Raw genomic sequence first — 18,964 nt, 5'->3', positions numbered from 1 at the left:
CATGTGTGACAATAGTCATATGTGTATAATAACAGTAGAAGTATGACTAATGACTAATGACGGCAGCAGCAGCAGGAGGCATCTGGCAGGACCACGGCAGCAGCACAACCACACACGTCACGCTGTCCAGGCACCGCTGCAATATGAGTTAATCTGAGAGACAGTGGAGCACAAAGGCTCCAGAGAAGAAGCCGAGTTAGTGACATCCAGAATAGCCGAGTTAGCAAGATGCAGTAACAGAATACGAGAGAGAGAGAGAGAAGGAGAGAAGAAGAGAAGGTGCCCGGTGACTTTTTATTCTGGAAACCTAAGATTTTTTTTATCTTTAACATGGCACTAATCCTCCTTCATAAAAAGCAACAAAATTAATCAAAAGTACAAAATTTGGGTAACTCATAAGGTTCCTCTTTTGCTTGACATGTTTTCCCCACAACATGCTATTATTATTAGCAATAGCCTAAGACACTTCCCATTGCATAAATTAGCCTAGTGGCTAGTGGACTTTTTCCCTTCTCATTTGAAGCCAGGAACAACAGCAACATTTAGCCTAACAAAGGTAACATTACAAAATTCAGCTCTATTATAACTCACAAGGTTCATCGACAAACAAATGTCCAATATTAGACATGTTTTACCAACATATACAACATGCTAACATTATTAGCAATAGCCTATGACATTTCCTATTACCTAAATTGGCCTAGTGGCTAGCAGACTTTTCCCCTTCTCATTTGAAGCTGGGAACAACAGCAATATTTAGCCTAACAAAGGTAACATTACAAAATTCAGCTCCATCATAACTAACAAGATTCACTGACAAAATAAATGTCCAACACTAGACACATTTTCACAACATATACAACATGCTAACCTTATTAGCATATGCCTATGACATTTCCCATTGCATTAATTGGCCTAGCGGCTAGCAGCCTTTTTCCTCCACCCTTATGAAGTGAAAATAAATTACACATGGTTCTCAACCAGGGGTCCGACAACCCCAGCATTATTCGAGGGAGTTCTAGAGGGTGCCCAGAAATTAGGAAAATAGTTTATTTTTTAGCTATTTAATTCACTATCGACATGCGCTCTACAAAGTAAGAGTCATAAGGGTGACTATTTTGATCATAGGTTTAACGTCCTCTTCTCAACTGTAGTTGACAACGTAGAATTCCGGTCTTTATCATATGCAGTGATGTAGTTGAGGAGGTGGGTACCATTAGGTAGATAAGTAGGTTACCAAGGAGAAAGTGGGTATACCTTCCTATATATTCCAGTAGGTTCTTGGCTGAATACTGTAAATGACCAAAAAAAGAGGTGGGTATACTCTGTATACCTGCGTATACCCTCCGCTACACCACTGATCATATCTAACCACCAAAATCATTTCAGATGGAGGTCCCTTAAGCAAAATCTTATAAAATGGGGGCTAATGACCTAAAAAGTATCAAATTGGTCCTTGACAGGCAAAAGGTTGAAAACAGGTGCATCAAAGACTTCAAATGCTATTTTGTGGGGGCTTTACTGTCTTTGCACTTCTTTGTCCTCTTTCCCTCATACATAATTTTTTCATCATTATTAGTCAGTGAGGGTCTGCTGAGTAGATGACTGTAGATCTGTTCCTCAGAGCAGGTTACTCATGCTGCATTCAGAGTGCAGGCCAGAGACGTTGCTCTTGAATTTCTGCTAGATTGTTGTTTGCTGCATAATTCTACAGTAGTATTATTATTATTATTTTTGGCTCGTAATGTGATAAACAACATTCATTTACGATGACAACAGGCTAAAAGAACTACATAGTATATTTTAATAGAAACTTTAAACCAGAAATTTTATTTAATCAAGAATACTTCTACTTAAAACGGAAGGTTCAATATGGAGCAGAGAGAACAAAAATAAATGTGCCAATCTATTAACAATCTATTAACAGTAAATCTTATTTTTGACCTTGCTTCTCACCACACCACTAACTTTTATTGTAATGATAACTGAGTACAACACACGATTGTCACACACATGCACAAGGAGGTGGGGGAGACAGTGACAACATCCTGAGTTTTACAAGCAGCATCTGTATTCTTAAAATATGTTCTGTGGGCGCAGAATCCATATGGGCCTGGTTATCAGTGATGATCAATCAGTTTTATGGCAACATGATTATTATTTCAATCTTTTAATTTTAGAAAACAAACAAGATAGGAGTTACACACACTCAAAAAGATTAAAGAAAAAAAACAAAAACAAAACAAATACAGAAAAATGATATGTAAACATGTCTCAATATTTGCCTCACTGCTGGTGTCAAGGACACTACTACTTAGCAACAAACACACAAGAAACATTAGGGGCATGTTATTGCTTATGATCACAAAAAGCATAGTTAATATTGAACGATATCTATCCTTCTGTGAACTGTAGGGTTGAAATACACCCTTCCTATCAGGAAAGCCCGGAGGTCATACTGACTTGTTCTTAGCAGCAGTTTTTCTGTTGACATGTGGTGTGGTTATTCGGGGAGTTTCCACAAACCTTCCCTGTCCACGATGTCCCTAACCTGTTTGGCCATGTTTTACCTAGTAACAGTGTAATATGAATTAATGATTGGTTGATGTCATATAGTGGGCAGTCTTAGAGCACCCTATTACTCAGCTCTGCTCCACACTTTCACTTTAGTGGAGCCCTCTGAAGAAAGAGCACGGTCATACCTCTTTGTTACTCCTGCTTTTGACAAACAACAAAAGAAGAACTGATCAGACATGGACAAGATCCTTGTTATGTGTCTAGCTGCTCTGGTAGCTCTCTCCTGTGCGGAGGAGTCCAAACACAGTAAGTATTATCATTATCATTATTATCATTATTTTAATGCTGAAATGAAGAAAACCAGAAACCATATTTCAAGTAAAATGGCCTCCGACATTGACATCACAGATTAGTCAGACTGTATGTTTTCAATAGCCTGTATGCAAAATACAAACAGAAGATATGGTTTCTATCTTTAGTAAGCTGTCTGTGATCTGTTAGAAAGTAATGGAAGAGCTGATATGAGGGATGTCGTATGCTGTAAAGCCCTGTGAGGCAAATTGTGAGTTGTGATATTGGGCTTTATAAATAAAATTGATCGATTGATATAAGTCAAATGTAAAAGAGAAACATTATACAACATGTCTGTCATGTTTTTAACTCGGTGGAATTCCCCGAAACAGTCAGGCTTTAGTTTCGATTTCCTGTAATAGGCCTACCAGCTCTGTTGAGACAGCACCCTCCACTGGCCTCTGCAGGGTACACTCAGATCCTGTTGAGTGAGGATCCCTGCTGCAAACCAAACTCCAGAGAGTGAACTTCAAAATTCTCAGTAAAAGCTTGAATGGAAAAAAGCACTGGTAAAAACGTATGTGTTTGGAGAGAGAGAGGTTAAAACTGTGGAGCATGTCCTCCATTGCTCCATTGTTCGGTCAGTTAATTTAAAATCAACAGGACCCTCACCTTTGTTCTGGTTAGTTTCATTTTGATTGTACCATTTTGTTGGGGAGGGTGCACTTAGGGACTGTTTGTTACTCATGAGGGGGGAGGGTGTGATGCAAAAAAGGGGGAGGCACGTCAAATAATTTTTTAAGCGCTGGGGAGGGACTTGTGTTTTTGGTTTTGGTTTAGGGAAGGGACACACAACTTAAAATGGTTGTATTTTGTATTCCCCTTCAAACCATTGTGTTATTTAAAGATTTCCAAAATAACCCCTTTTATCATAGCTACAAACTGAAAACAGAAATTATTGTCGGATTTTCAAATATCTGACGATCCTTAAACACATTATATGCGACAAGCGCTTCTGTCAGAAAAAAGACATAACCAACTCTGAGCTTAAAATAGTGGTAAGTTATCAATATCACTTTATTCTACGCCTCATTTAAAAATATAAAAAAAGAATTCCCACCTTAGCCACCCCTCCTCTGGTAACTAAGAACAGTCCCTTAGTTTGTATTTGCTCATATGGCTGAAGACAAATGTGTGTTGAAAGAAGTCGTTCCATCTTGAGACTCCAGAACAGCTTCGTCGTTAACAACTTTCAAAAGCTGTTTCCTCATCTGGTGTTTTGATTGTGCTGGTGGACAGCGCTGTCTAACAATATCTCCTATAGGTGTTTGGTTGAGATTGAGACCTGATGGCTGTGAATTTTAAACATTTTCAGGCAATATATGCGTCATAGGTGTAAAGCAATTCATAACAGGTTACATTGAATTCAAGGTCATTTTCTTCTTTTGTTTACATCCCACCAGCAGATTAAATTGTTTACAGGGGAATTCTTTTCAGTTTAATTGTGGTCGGACCAGTTTAGCATAATTTCCCTCTCTGTGTTGCCACTAGGCCCGCCCAAGGTTCAGGTGTACAGCTATCAGCCAGGACAGTATGGCAAAGACAACACCCTGATCTGCCATGTGAGCAACTTCCACCCCCCTGACATCACCATCCAGCTCATGAAGAACGGACAGGAACTCCCCAATGCCGAGCAGACTGACCTGGCCTTCGAGAAGGATTGGCACTTCCATCTGACCAAGAACGTTGCCTTCACACCCATGGACGGAGACAAGTACAGCTGCAAGGTCACTCATGGGAAGACAGTGAAAGACTTTGCCTGGGGTGAGTTAGAACCAGCCAAAATGTTTGTGGAATGTCCTCGTAATCAATTGAAAATGGTCTAATAATAGTAATAAACTAAGTGCATACCTATGTAAAGGTCCAAAAGTTCTCTAAAGAAAAAGAGAATATCAATGTTATTTTATTAATAGAGACAGAGTTAAAAAAAAAAAAAAAAGTATCAGACGCAGGTCTGCCGCAAAATACACAGTGCTAGACAATTATCAGTCATTTGCACTTGATAAACTAAATATCCATTAATACAAGGGAGGACACATCCCCTGGTAAACCCCAGTTAATTATATAATAATATAATTAACATTTGGAGTAAATTATACAGCTCTGATTGTGTTATACATTGTGAATAATCATCGAAATTTTTATTATGGGTCCTTGAAAAAAAGTTTTTAAATTTTATCCATGACATTGTGTGGGAACAATGTGGGACAGAAATAGCTTTCAGTAATTGCATATTTGTATAGTATACTATATATCTGAACTAGTTTAAAAATACATGAGCCAAAGTGAAATTAAATGCACTGTAAAGCCTGTTAAAGTATATGGAGAAAAGATTTAGTGTAAATGTTGCTTCACCAGTTTTTATGAGATATATACAAATGTCTGTTTGTTTGTTTTTTGTTTTTTTTATAGAGTCAAACATGTAACATGTTAGCAGAGGCCCCAATTGGTGGATTGGTGAGTACATGTCTTCATTGTATAGCGTTCAGTGAAGCTACTTCACCCCTCTACACCAGGAGTGTCATACATGCGTGTAATGGTAGATGTTGATTTGTTATCTGCTGTTTAATGTTGTGATTTTAATTTCTCTGCCCACAGACATGACAAATGCTTTGGCCCTGTTGGCAGCAGCTTTTCTTCTTCACCATCTCCAATCAACATGATCAGTTTCTCCAGTGCTTCTCAAATTTATTTTCACAAAACATACCGACAAACACATAACATATCAATTCTGTTTAGGTGAATTTTCTCTTACCTTATGTGAGAGAATGCACGGGCTGCAGGGCATTTAGTCATTTGTAATTTTGCACTGTGTTGCTTAGAAAACTTGCAACTAATTTTCCATATTTTGATACTGAAATGTGTGTTTATGTATTAAATTGAAGTTTGTTCAGCTTACAACGTGTTTCTGTACGCAAACTGTTCAGCTTTTTTGACTCTGTCCTTTACCTAAATGAGGCGATGTAATTGTAATTGGTCAGATTAATTACCGGTATGTTTGAGCTGGTGTTCTTTCGCGACCAGATAGAAATGTGTTCTACAATTATGATTTGTTATTTAAGGTATTTGTAAATGCCCTGACAAAATAAAAGCCTCTTAAAAAGCCTGTGATGTCTTCATTTTGTAAACACAAACCTCTACAGTGTTTATAACAGGGATACTGATCTATAAAATCTATGATCTATGTTATCCTTATGGCTTTATGAAGAAGAAAACGGTCACACACCAGGGATCCATTAGGTGAATAAAGAAGTCTGTAAGTGTAAATCAATCACCCATGATTTTTTACTTTTCAGTAAAGGGCTCCACTTAGACACATTTGACCTTCATTGCTATACAGTGGGCAGTCTACTGCTGATTCTGCACTTGAAATGACAGATTCTTTAAAGTCAATATTAAAACTTATTTTCTACCTAAGGAACGCTGTCCCTAAATGTATAGGCTCACACTATACATAATACTATTTTAGAAATATTGCTCTAGAGATTAAAAAGTTGCCTAAATGCGACCTCTGTATTGCAATACCGTCATTGATTGTACATAGGTTTGGATTATCTTGTCTTGTCAATTAGGTTATACAGCTTAGTTTTATTTTTTACTTATATTATTACAATTTAGCTGTCTTTTAGCTTTTAAACTGTAAAGCATTAACACGACGCGAGAGGGAAACAGCATTTTGATTCTTTTGTATGTCCTGCACATATAGTGAATTGACAATAAAAAACTTTTGAACTCGAACTTTAACAATCTATAATAATATGAGATATTTTTACAATCATATGATTAATATTTGGATGCCGGTTTTGTAATTACTTAAGGTTAATTATCACACTATAGCTGTAAACAAGCTACCTAAAATAGGTTGGTTGGCTTTACAGTTTGTTTGGCACACAGCTATTTTCTAGTCCTTGAAAGGTTACAGAAATAAATATGTAACATCAAGATGTTTGCCTTCTTGACCTGCACTCACCTACTATTTAAAACATCTAAGTAACTTTTTTTGGTGAGAGTAAAATTCCAGTTTGATAGTTTCAAAAGTGAAAAAAGAGGTGTGTGGACTAAATGTTTTGTAAAACTGTTGGATGGAGATATTGGAAATGTGTCACTGAAGCTACTTCAGCTTTCAGCTACATTTTCATATAAGATGTGAAGTTCTGTGATGAGTGATGGTTGCTGGCTTCTCCACAAACTAGGGTCAAATGTGAGGGGGGTTGTTTGGTACACTGTTTTTGGGGTACCAGCCAATAGTTACAGTTACAGGTGTAACTGATGGTGTATCAGGTATAATCTGAATCATTTGCCAACGCCTCCCAACCCCACAGGTCCCAGTGCAACCGCACTGCCCTGCACTGTCTATATTTATGCCCCTAGACTCACTGCATCATCTTCAATATTTCTAAGTATCAAAAATACTGAGAAATGTCATGTAATTTGACAGGGTGACACACAATAGCAAAATAATGTTTTGGCACCTGGTAGCCTAAAAGCTGCTGGTTTCACTTCAGAAAAATGTCTAATTTTAGCTTAATTTTTTCTTCTACTTTACCTGAATTCATGAAGTACTCACTCAAACCCCTTTCCCAAAACAGGAAAAGTGTATCATGGAAAATATTTTGATTATCAGACAAACAGTTAATAAAATGCAACATCCTAAAACCTCTATTGTTTTAACTGCAGTACTTTTATCACCCAAAAATAAAAAAAATCAACATGCCACTTGCCACTTTTCACTCTTTGCTCTGCCCATCCTGGTCATTTCAGACCAATAAAAAATATTGTTTCATGTTAAGCATATTTGTAGTAAGAAATCAGTTACATGTTTGCTGACTGGCTGCTAAAACCTTATTTGTTCCATTTTACCTGATGTCCCAAATTATCTGACTCCTATTGTTTTGGCAAAAATAAATTAGTCCTGTTGATGAATTGCTTAAAATGTTTCGTTTTTAAAATGGGTACATTTTTTATTAAATGTTAATATTTTCTTATTCATATTTGAGTTAAAAATTTTGAATAGTTTCTTAATTTTTTAGTAACTATAGCATTTTAAAATGTGCCAACCAATACAACGTGTGTGCCAACCAACCCTGTGATTGGGCTGGTTGGCACAAATGTACATGACATTAATCACAAATCACCTAATTTTATAAAGTATTATTGTACATCAAAACATATAGCTGAGACCTTAACCTTTCATTTCCTCCTGGTTAGAATATTTGAATTTATGTTAGAATATATAAAGTGTGTCATTAGTACATGAATGCGTGAGGAATGACAGCACTAAAACACCACAGAACATATGAACTGGCAACTTGCAGACAGGTCAAACAAACATGGAGTGAGTCTGATGAAACTGCGCCACAGAGAGACAGCAACATGTCGGGGTAAGTTCTACCTAGTAACCAGAGCCATTGGTTAGAATTCTCCCAAGGAAGAGGCCGAAACCTCCGGTGGGCGGGGTTAGTAGCGTTCCCTGGCTCGCCTCGCAGTTACACTGAAAAACAGACACTTTACTTTCGTTTTTGACAGCGAAGCAGCTAGTTATACAAAAATATTACAGTATCTTTTAGAGACCAACTAAAGGCGAAATCATGAAGGCAGTTGTCTCCGCGGTTCTCGTTGGTCTGCTGTATCTTCTCCCGTCAATGGCTAAAGATGGTAAGTAATCTACTGTATTTGTATAAGTACCAAGATATTATCAAATGGCGCAGTGTTATTACACGGAGGGCCCTAAAATGGCTGGTAAGACCAGGCTGCTGGGTTTTCACAATAGGTAGCCTGTATGGTTAAGTGTCTACCTTTACACTAAATGTGAAGAAAATAAATAAATAAAGGAAAACTTTTGAGCGGTGTGTCAGAATAGTGCTAAACTATCACTTGAATTTAAAGGTCATGTTAATGTCTTAGAGGCGCTCTGACGTCGTAAATGTGAAAACATTAGAGCTGTGACGGTGTGTATGGCGCGCCGATTGTTGACTGAAATTAACAGTAACACTTCACCACATTTAGCTCCCAACAATGATTACAAAAGTGCTTTGGTTTCTTAAAAATGGTTTTTAACCAGATTTACAGCAGTATTGTGAAATTTGTCAAATTTACGCTATTATACGCACACACTCACTCACACACACACACACACACACACAAATCAAATGTAATGCCAATGTTAAATCTCAATGCTAATTTAAATGTCAAATCTAAATATAAATATTAAATATAAATGTTAAATATAAATATTAAATCTTAATGTTAAATTGTTAATCTATGTGCTTGGTTAAACTAAATGTTTAGCTAATAGGCAATTTAACACTGCTAGATATAGATTTAGAATTTATGTATGTATTTAGATTCAATGTTTAGATTTAAATTAAACATTTAGATTTAGTATTGGAATTATATGTAACCTTTTATTTTTACAAGAAAGGTAAATATGTAAGTTCAAATTTTGCTGTCAGTCTGGTAAAAAGTGACATCTCTTTTTGAAACGTTGTGGTGAAATCTTGCTAATTTTGGCGTGTGTGAGGCCACTGCCTAAACAAAAAGCCTACCACACCAGGTTATTTCATACATGTTATTGTCATATTATGATCAGTTTGGTTGGTGTTACTAGGCCTACAGCACAGCATTGTAGGGTGAAGGGAGCTATAATTTATTGAACTGAGCATGTAAATGGAATCTGCATTAGTTTGTGACAGCTTTATTTTCAACAAATCCTCTCTGTACATGTGTGAACGTTTTTCTGTTTCTTGGTAGCTTCACCCATAGTTCAGGTGTACACTCGAGAACCTGGAGAGTTTGGCAAACCCAACACCCTGATCTGTCATGTGAGCGGCTTCCACCCACCAGAAATCACCATCGAGCTTCTCAAGAATGGAAAGGAGATTCCCGGAGGAAACCAGACTGACCTGGCCTTCGAAGAGAACTGGCACTACCACCTAACCAAACATGTGCGCTTTACCCCAATCAAAGGAGTGCAGTTCGCCTGCAAAGTGACTCATGTGGGAACGACCAGAAATTACGAGTGGGGTATGTATCTGTCTCTGATGGTTTTTCTGTCTACTGTCTACCACGAGTGTTAGGTTTACCATGTAAGTATGTTATTTTAGAATGAGAAGACGTAGCCAAAACATGATTTACACACTACTACACTTCACAACATGCTTTACATTACACTATGCCACAACATTACTATACTACACAATATACATATGAGATATGACATACTGTATATCATATACAGCTATATCTGCTTCATAATAATATTGACAGAAATATAGATTATATAGATATCACTATATCATATATATGATAAAATAAATAACCTTTTTCTTGTTCTCTCACCCAATAGCTCCATGTTATGACTGTTTGTTATTAGGGCCCGACCAATATGGATTTTTTGGGGCCGATGCCGATTCCGATATTATGGAATAAAAAAAATCTGATAACCGATATATCGGCCGATTAAATTTTTATGTTTTTCAATTAAAAAAACCCCGAAATACCTGGTTTTGATAGATTAAATATAGTTCAAACACTCGTTACAGAGATATAACTTGAAGGAAGAACATTTTACTATTTTCAAATACTTTTATTATCATAAATTGTGTGGAACAAGCAGCATATGAACAATTTGAACACAAAATAAATCAAAAATATGTGCATAAAGGCAGTAAACATCTGGGAAATAAAATAATCAGCAAAGTCTATATGAATTAAGACATTCACATGTATGTTCACAGTACCAGAGTTCTTCTTATTATTGCCAATTTAACAGAGGTAGGACATCATTTCTAAGTAAAACACCATATTCCCTGCATTTTATTAGTGATGAAAATATGTGTTAACATCGGCATCAATTGGCCAACTTTTGGCCGATTGCCGATTATTCTCTAATGGCTATAATCGGCCGATTAAATCGGCCGGCCGATAAATCGGTCGGGCCCTATTTGTTACTACTTTTAATTAACTTTTTAAGACTTTAGAAAAAAAAATAAAACTAACTGAAACAATATTGTGTGCTTACAAAATTAACTAAAATACAATAAAAATATACAGTAAATATTTAGTTTTGGAAAACGTATTCTGAACTAAATAAATTTTGCCCTTTACAGATATCCCCCATATTATATAAAAAAATAATTAAAACTGAATATTTTATGCATCCGCACCTGGCAAAGCTGTGGCCAGCGGCGCTACGTTTTCGGGTTGTTTGTCCATCCATTCGTCCATCCCATCCTTGTGAACGTGATATCTCAATAACACCTCATGGGAAATTCTTCAAATTTGGCACAAATGTCCACTTGGACTTAGCAATGAACTTAAAAGTTTTGGTGATCAGGTCAGGTCAAAGTCAGTGTGACCTTGTCTGTCTCATTTTCATTAACATGATATAACAAGAACACCCTCAGAATTAAAAGAAAAAAAAAAATTGACACAAATCCACCTGGACTTAAGAATAAACTGATTAGAAGTTTGTGGTCGAAGGATATGTGTGTATATATACAGTATATCCATTCATACAATATACTTTACATTGTTTTAACATCTGAAAAAAAACATCATTCTGAAGGCATGGCGGCTTTTATTTTGCCGTGGCAGTGCGCCACAATCAATTACATATAGAGGAAACCCTGTCCTCTTTGTTGTCGGGGGGACAATGTGTGTGAAGCATCCATGATTTCACTGTCACCGAAAGCAAACCCATTCTGGAAACTGAAACTAAACCGAACTGAAAACAAAAATTAGAAATCAAAAATCGAGTTTCTATTCTGTGTTGTTACACTGTTACCAACCAAGTTCTAAGATGCTTAACTCTATTAGATTAAATTAGACTACTGAAAAAATATGAACTGCTTTATCAGTTACCCTGATGATATGTCACAAGTACAGCATGTGTTTCAGGCTGTAATTTCAGTTGTTGTGGAAAAAAGCATCTACACTGTCCTTATGTGAGGTGCTAGAAAGAACAGGTTCTCAACATGTTTCTCTTTATTTCCACAGAATCAGATATGTAAGCTCTTTGCTCCGGCTTACTACAGGTGTGTACCATTTTCATTCTCATTATTCAGTTCAGTAAACAAGTCATTTGTGCAGTTTTTGTGTGAGTGACCCTGATTTATCCTTTTCTCTATAACCACAGGGCTTTCGCACGGTCTCAGGAAGACGAAGACAATAGGAATAATTGGCCTTCAGACCTTTTCAGTCTTGACAACATGAACTTTCTAAATGGGTTCCTTGTATTTGTTAATGCAGTAGCTGACAAGGAAACTATAATTTTTTATAGTTTCCTTGATAGCTAACAGGAAGTAAACAGGGACCGAAATTTTTGCCCTAGCAACAGTACAGCAATGAAAAGGTTGATAATCTTGGGTTTTATTTTACAAATTGGAGAAAAGATTGCACTTCAAAATCTGCTGTGTTTTTGTATCAGAAATAATAAATGGCAGTAAAGCTTCATAAAGTAGTTGTTGACCACTGGATGTGTCTGTTAGTGTGCAACCAGCCTGAAACTGATCCTGTTAATCATAACTAAGGTATAGGGTATGTGATGTATGAATGGCCATTCTGTTAAGTTCTCCAAAATAATGTGCTTGAACAAAAATATTGCCAAGTCTTAGGGCTGCTGTGAAACTGCACCTACTTGACGCAATAAAAATAATTGTCTTGTGTGTGTCGACGCAATAGACAAACAAGAATGGACGGCAGAGGAGATGCTTGCACACCAATGTAACAGGGCTAGAAAGCCACAGAAGGTCCACAGGCTGAAATCAATGCAATATAGTTCCAGTCCTTTCAGTCCTTGACTATCATCAGTGTGCTGATGATAGTCAAGGACTGAAATGTTTGCTGCTGTTTTTACTCACTCCTTTTTTGCACTTTGAGCACATTTTTTTTGTGCACAGATGTCTTACATAAATAGATTTTTATTTTGCATTTATCTCAGCCTGTGGACCTTTTTGTGGCTTTTTTTGCCCAGTAATATTGGTGTGTGGGTATCTCCTCCGCTGTCGTTTCATGCACACAAATATGAAATCAATTTTGAGTTCCCTTCATCAGTGGAATCTGGCATCTGCTGTCAGACATGAGGGCTGATGGCTCACTGTTTGATCCTGGACAGGAGGTGTCCAGTCAACAGTGAGCGCACAAAAACAAACTAAAACTTTATCATTAAGGGGAGTTATCATTTGATTTAAAATATTGCCTCATGGAGCTTTACAGAAACCTTTTACAATTATAGCAGATTCACATCTGCATTCCTGTGTGTTTAATGCTTAATCTGCAAAGGCTTTCATCTTTACTTTCCTCACTAATGTCAATGTAAATTAAATTGTTCTTTAATTATCTATTACACATTTTGCCTTGTGAAGTGCTAAGAGAAGATAAAGCATATTCTTTTCCAGTTTATTATAAAGGATGTCTGCCATACCTGTGTACTTTTGTGTTGTTTCTGAAGAATATACAGATTTACTGTTAATGTATTTTATATAATTTGGTTGGGTAATAAAAGTGTTCTTGACACATCAAATTAAACAAATGTGATCATGTGTATTTCAAAGTTCATTTGGATCAATTCCAAAATGTCATGCCTGTTCATTTTATTGAGTTCACATTGTTCATTTCACAGCACAGTTCCGGAGGGAAAGGGGCCGTCAGAGTGGAATGACAGTAGCTGTGCTTTAGAGTCCAAAGGATAGGTTAATATTATTTCGTATCTAAAGACAATACTCAGGTGTCCATATGATCACTGAAACAGGCTGTGATCATTCCTCCTGTTACTACTGGCAGTTAGAAAATCCCTTCCTGTAACACATTTCCAAGTTATTGAGTTAATGAGAACAAAGTCCACAGTGTTTGTTCTGTGGAAAAATATACTCCAAAGTTCAACTCAAGTTACTGTGAGACAGACAAATCAAGTGGGTATCTTCCGCAATTACTCTTAGTAGTAGTCTATTAGTGTAACTATCCCTTCATTGCAACTCACCTGTTCCTTTGAAAGGTGTCCACTGCATTAAATCTGCTGAAACCTCACACTGGGTTCAGTTTAAGTCCTTTCTTTATTACATTGCAACTGTATAATAGGAACTTCTAGGTATAATAATTCTTTGTGACACTGGCCCAGCTGTTCTTCAGTATCCTTATTTATTCTGACCAACACCACTCTTGAATGTATATCTATCCTTTTTGTAACTTTTTTATTTAGGAAACAGAACATGAGGGCATCATGGGTGTTACAAAGTCAAATCACCGTACATTTTTTTCTCTTACATCTCGGCATACAGTGTCACACTTGTCTCAATGGTGTTTATACACAATCCATTTCTCCCAATATTTTGTACGTTTTTCTAGCTCAAGCCTTAAAATCAAAGTCATTCCACACAGTATATTTTGTTTATAAGCCCCAGCCATTAGGCCAGTGTTAGAGGATCAGCTTGCAACCTCTTGCAAGTTATGGCTTTCCTGCTACTTGCCAAAAGTATCTTTAATAAATATTTATTGTTGTGTGGGACAGTTTCAGGTATTTTTTCTAGGTATAATGTAGCAAATGAGTAGACTAACTCCATTCCAATTATCTAACATATTTTAGCATGCTTTAACACATACTTTATACTTGTTATTTCAACCTCTATAATTCTCTAGGCTTTAAAACAAAGCGACTTTTATTTCCTCCCAGGGATCAATAAAGTATTTCTGATTCTGATTCTGATTCAGATACATTTTGGAGTATATTCCACATAACAAGAATGTGCATTTAGTCTTTCAAGCAGATGTGGAAAGAATGAGGTGTTGTCAGATGCATTGCTTTATTTATTTATGTATTTATTTGCAAAGGCTTGTTTGTATTAAGAGATTTATCAAATTACAGTGCAGGAGCAGCTCCAAAAATGTCTCCGGTTTCCATTGCTATGTGCTACGTGCTATGGAAAATATGACTTTAAAAAGAAAAAGTAAAAGTACAAAGTTACTTATCAAAAAACAAAACAAAAGAGGCAAAGAACAAAAACCAAACCAAACCAAAACAAAAAAAATAAATATAAGGATACTATTGGTTATATACAGAGGGGATGTACTAAACTACACCTAAGGGACATTTTGATGTACAAACATATGTTAACACATGAATGGATCAGACATGAGCAAAGTTGGGAAAGAAAAACAAGAAGTTGTTCAGCATTAACCCCCCCACCCTGCATGGTTCTCCATTTTTGTCATATACTGTATATGAATATGAAAGACTTTATCACCAACATAAAAGTTTAAAAGGTTGGTCCAGGAAGAGTTGCATGGTTTTAGATGACAAAGACCTGCCTGTGGGGCAGGAGCAAAAAAACAATCAACAAAAAGTGTGAATTAACAAAAGCTGTGACCTCTATGCCAAATTTAAGCCTCCCAGGGCAAAAACTGGCCGCTGAGGGGTTGGGAATTGTTTTGTGGACCAACAAAGCAACCAACAGAGTGTGCTATAGAGCTTCTGGTTGCAGTTTTGCAGGTCACAGTTTTCTGGCATGTAGGGCAGCCTGTATGGCACTGCATTAGGTTTCTCCACGGGAACCTCAAACTTAGAACAGCCAGCTGTGCTATTATATGTCACCTTTGCTGGTTGTGTTCAGACTGGTAAAATATGTGGGCCTAAGTCCACGTTATATACTTTTAACCTCATACTGTGGGCATACTTGGATGCCCAGCACATGAAAGATTCATCAGGGTAGTTTGACTGCAGAGCCTTTAGAGGAACATAGCCTTTAGAAACATTTTAAAGGAACAGTTCACCCCAAAAATCAAAACTACATATTTTTTTCTCTTACATGCAGTACTGTTTAACATCTACATTTTTTGGTGTGAGTTGCTGAGTGTTGGAGATATCGGCGATGGAGATGTCTGCCAATTCTCCCCAATATAATGGAACTAGATGGCACTCTGCTTGTGGTTCTCAAAGCAACAAAACTGATACATTTGAAAAGCTCAACAGCATTGTCTCCAGAAATCATGAAACAGTTATCCACAACAAGGCCTGTTGTGTGCAGTTTCATGTAGGAATGATTTTTTATAGGTTTTGTTTCAGCATTGGGGGGAGGTTTGAGGGTCCTCTGCCAGAAAATTTGGAGTGTCAATCACTTAACCTCTTGCATTCTGGTTGACTGTATGCACCTGTTTGTAAATTTTCTGCGTTCAAATGCACTTATTCTAAATACCAAGGGTGTCATCTCAGAACAAGAAGCTTGTGCTCATGACAGTGCGAGATGTAAACATCAGTGACATCCTCAGCTGAGCTGTAACAGTTATGCTGCATTCCATTTACCTCGGAGGATGGACCATGTTCCAGTTCTACAAGTTGGAAAACCAAGATGTTGGCAAAACCAGTTCCACCAGGTTAGCTACTGCAATACCAGTTGATAACAATGCATTATGCCGTATTTTGCGTATACAAACACTGTGGCAACATATCCACACATAGAAGGTGGATTGGACTGTGTGTACAACTGTTTTATAGGACCCATCTAAGACAGATGTGTTAATAAACAGTGTATTACCACAGCTTTGACTTCTGTTGATGGTTGTTGCAGCCATCTTGGATTTTGAGGTCTGGTTTGTAAGGTTCCACTGACTTTTGGGGGGCATTCCAGTTGAAATTCCTGACTGGATACTTGGAAATTCCAACTTCCCAGTGCAAATGAAGTACACCACTGGCTTAGTGGTGCTAGGAGAGTTTGCAGTAGACACGCTTCTCTATGTGTGGTGATATAGCATGCGGAAGAAAGAAAATTGTTCCTACATGCAGTGTTGGGCAGCACAGTAATAGAATTACTTTTTCCAGTAACAAGTAGTGTAACTATTTACCAATAAAATTTCAGTAATAATATTACAGTTACCCCAAAACCAAACAACTCGTCACAACATTACTTTTGTTATCACCCAACTACTGACTTGAAATACAACATCACATCAGTAGCATCATTTTCGTAATCATCATGCTGCGCAGGCATGTCACAAAGCAGCAAGCTAGTTTGGAAGATGGAAACGCCTACCTTTGCGGCTGAAAATATTCCCATTACTTAGATTTTTCTTGGGTAGAAAGATGACAAGAACACTATTTCTGAAGGTAGACATGCTAAAACGCTTTTCTGGTCTCTGGTCTGAAACACCAACTACAACCAACAGCACAACAACGTGGAGCTCCAGGAAATACACTCCACCAGTGGTGGCTGTGGCCCTACTCAGGCTAAACAACCAAAACTGGATTTAACTCTTGGGCAGCTGCAGCTATAAAAAATTAATGAAGCTTGTGCTGGATATGTTGTGGATGGAATTTTGCTCCACAAGTGACTCATAATTCAGGCAGAGCCTTGGGAAAGTACTGGTCACAGGCAACTTAAGAAAAAAAAATCATATACACTTTATCTGGCATTTGTTACATTTACCTGGGATTACCCTGACATTCACATAGAGGCATACATCTGAATTTTGGGGAGATACTCAATTACCAGTTTTATGGAGTGTACGGAAAAGTAATAGAATGAGTAGCGTAACGAATTACTGTTGGAAGGAAGTAATAAGTAACATAATGTTATTACTTTAGAGAAGAGTAATGAGTAATTTATTACATTTTTAGAGTAACTAGCCCAACACTGCCTACATGAAACAGCTCACAACAAGGTCTGTGGATTATTTTGTGTAACATAATTTCTGGATAGAGACATTGCTGTTTTTCAATGTAGCCTATCTGTTTTGCACTTTGAGCAAAACGGATACATTGTAGGCCTACAAATAACATATACATGCATATATATATTATATATATCGAGATTTCTCCTCAGTCATTAGTTCATACGTTTTAATAAATTCAGTGTCATACTTGTGTTTGTGTCGTCGTTAGTCTGCCGTCTGGTGAGTAGCTGTCCGTCATTCAGGCTACTCATTCTACAACGGCACTTCAAAATAAATGGAAATTATCTGTACTCCAAAGTAGTTTTTTTTCTTCTTCTTTTTTTACAAACTCGACACATTCCCGAGTCACTCGCGACCCGCCAGTTGAGAACCACCATAAGCTAAATATATTCTAGTGTATCTTCAGTAGATTTTTATTTATTTATTTAGGCCTATCAAATAGCCTAAATACACAGATATTAAAGTTTGTAGGGGCAAGCATGAATATTATATCATGAATATTACTGCAAGGAGGAAGCCTAACTACGCGACTTCTCACGTGACTTTCGCCCCGTTGCACTCACATCCACCATCATGAAGTGCTTCGAGAGGGTGGTCAAGGATCACATTATCTCCATACTCCCCCCATCATTCGACCCGTTCCAGTTCGCATACCAGCCAAACCGCTCCACTGAGGATGCCATCTCCACTGCTCTCCACCTGAGCCTGGAGCACCTGGAGGAGAAGAACACCCACGTACGGATGCTGTTCCTGGACTTCAGCTCAGCTTTCAATACGATCATCCCCCAGGACCTGGTATGCAAATTGGAGCCCCTGGGTCTCAAAACCTCCCTGTGCAACTGGCTGCTGGACTTCCTCACCGACAGAACCCAGTCTGTCCGAGTGGGTAACAACACATCCAGTGTCATCTCCCTGAACACCGGCTCCCCCCAGGGATGTGTTCTGAGCCCCCTGCTGTTCACCCTGATGACCCACGACTGTCGCCCCAGGTACAGCAGCAACCACATCCTGAAGTACGCGGACGACACAACAGTTGTGGGCCTCATTCAGGACAACAACGAACTGGCTTACAGGGAGGAAGTGCAACATCTTGTGGACTGGTGTAAGGTGAACAACCTGGCCCTGAATGTCGACAAAACTAAGGAGATCATCGTGGACTTCAGGAGATCCAGACCCAGCCACACACCCCTCCGCATCAACGACACAGCCGTGGAAGTCGTGAGCACAACCAAGTACTTGGGGGTGCATATCACCGACAACCTCGGCTGGTCACTCCACACCTCCTCCCTGGCGAAGAAGGCACAGCAGCGCCTGCACTTCCTGCGGCGGATGAGAAGGGCCTCCCTCCCCCCTCCCATCCTAACCACCTTCTACAGAGGGACCATCGAGAGCCTGCTGACCAGCTGCATCTCCGTCTGGTCTGGGAGCTGCAGGG

The 18,964-nt window shown here is 38.0% G+C and overlaps 2 protein-coding genes across 2 annotated transcripts; both read left to right on the top strand.

The window, feature by feature from the left end:
* The first annotated feature begins 2,660 nt into the window (after nt 1–2,660).
* LOC126384804 (beta-2-microglobulin-like) lies at nt 2,661–5,974 on the top strand. Its single transcript, XM_050036107.1, has 4 exons — nt 2,661–2,823; nt 4,360–4,632; nt 5,281–5,325; nt 5,467–5,974. Exons 1-3 carry the CDS (start codon nt 2,754–2,756, stop codon nt 5,292–5,294), a joined length of 357 nt encoding a protein of 118 aa, XP_049892064.1. The 5' UTR covers nt 2,661–2,753; the 3' UTR covers nt 5,295–5,325; nt 5,467–5,974.
* A 2,374-nt stretch (nt 5,975–8,348) lies between these two features.
* LOC126384805 (beta-2-microglobulin-like) lies at nt 8,349–13,399 on the top strand. Its single transcript, XM_050036109.1, has 4 exons — nt 8,349–8,523; nt 9,619–9,891; nt 11,866–11,903; nt 12,005–13,399. Exons 1-3 carry the CDS (start codon nt 8,457–8,459, stop codon nt 11,877–11,879), a joined length of 354 nt encoding a protein of 117 aa, XP_049892066.1. The 5' UTR covers nt 8,349–8,456; the 3' UTR covers nt 11,880–11,903; nt 12,005–13,399.
* The last annotated feature ends 5,565 nt before the right edge of the window (nt 13,400–18,964 follow it).

The sequence above is a fragment of the Epinephelus moara genome, chromosome 23 (assembly GCF_006386435.1).
Source record: "Epinephelus moara isolate mb chromosome 23, YSFRI_EMoa_1.0, whole genome shotgun sequence".
In the NCBI taxonomy this organism is placed as follows: Eukaryota; Metazoa; Chordata; class Actinopteri; order Perciformes; family Serranidae; genus Epinephelus; species Epinephelus moara.
Note: the sequence above shows the minus strand (reverse complement) of the source record. Positions and strands in the feature narration are given on the sequence as shown.

Excerpts from the sequence above, each read along its gene's own strand:
- LOC126384804 (XM_050036107.1), top strand. The coding sequence starts at position 2,754 with ATGGACAAGATCCTTGTTATGTGTCTAGCTGCTCTGGTAGCTCTCTCC. Across the intron at positions 2,824-4,359 it reads TGCGGAGGAGTCCAAACACA|GCCCGCCCAAGGTTCAGGTG; the intron begins GTAAGTATTATC and ends TGTTGCCACTAG.
- LOC126384805 (XM_050036109.1), top strand. The coding sequence starts at position 8,457 with ATGAAGGCAGTTGTCTCCGCGGTTCTCGTTGGTCTGCTGTATCTTCTC. Across the intron at positions 8,524-9,618 it reads CCCGTCAATGGCTAAAGATG|CTTCACCCATAGTTCAGGTG; the intron begins GTAAGTAATCTA and ends GTTTCTTGGTAG.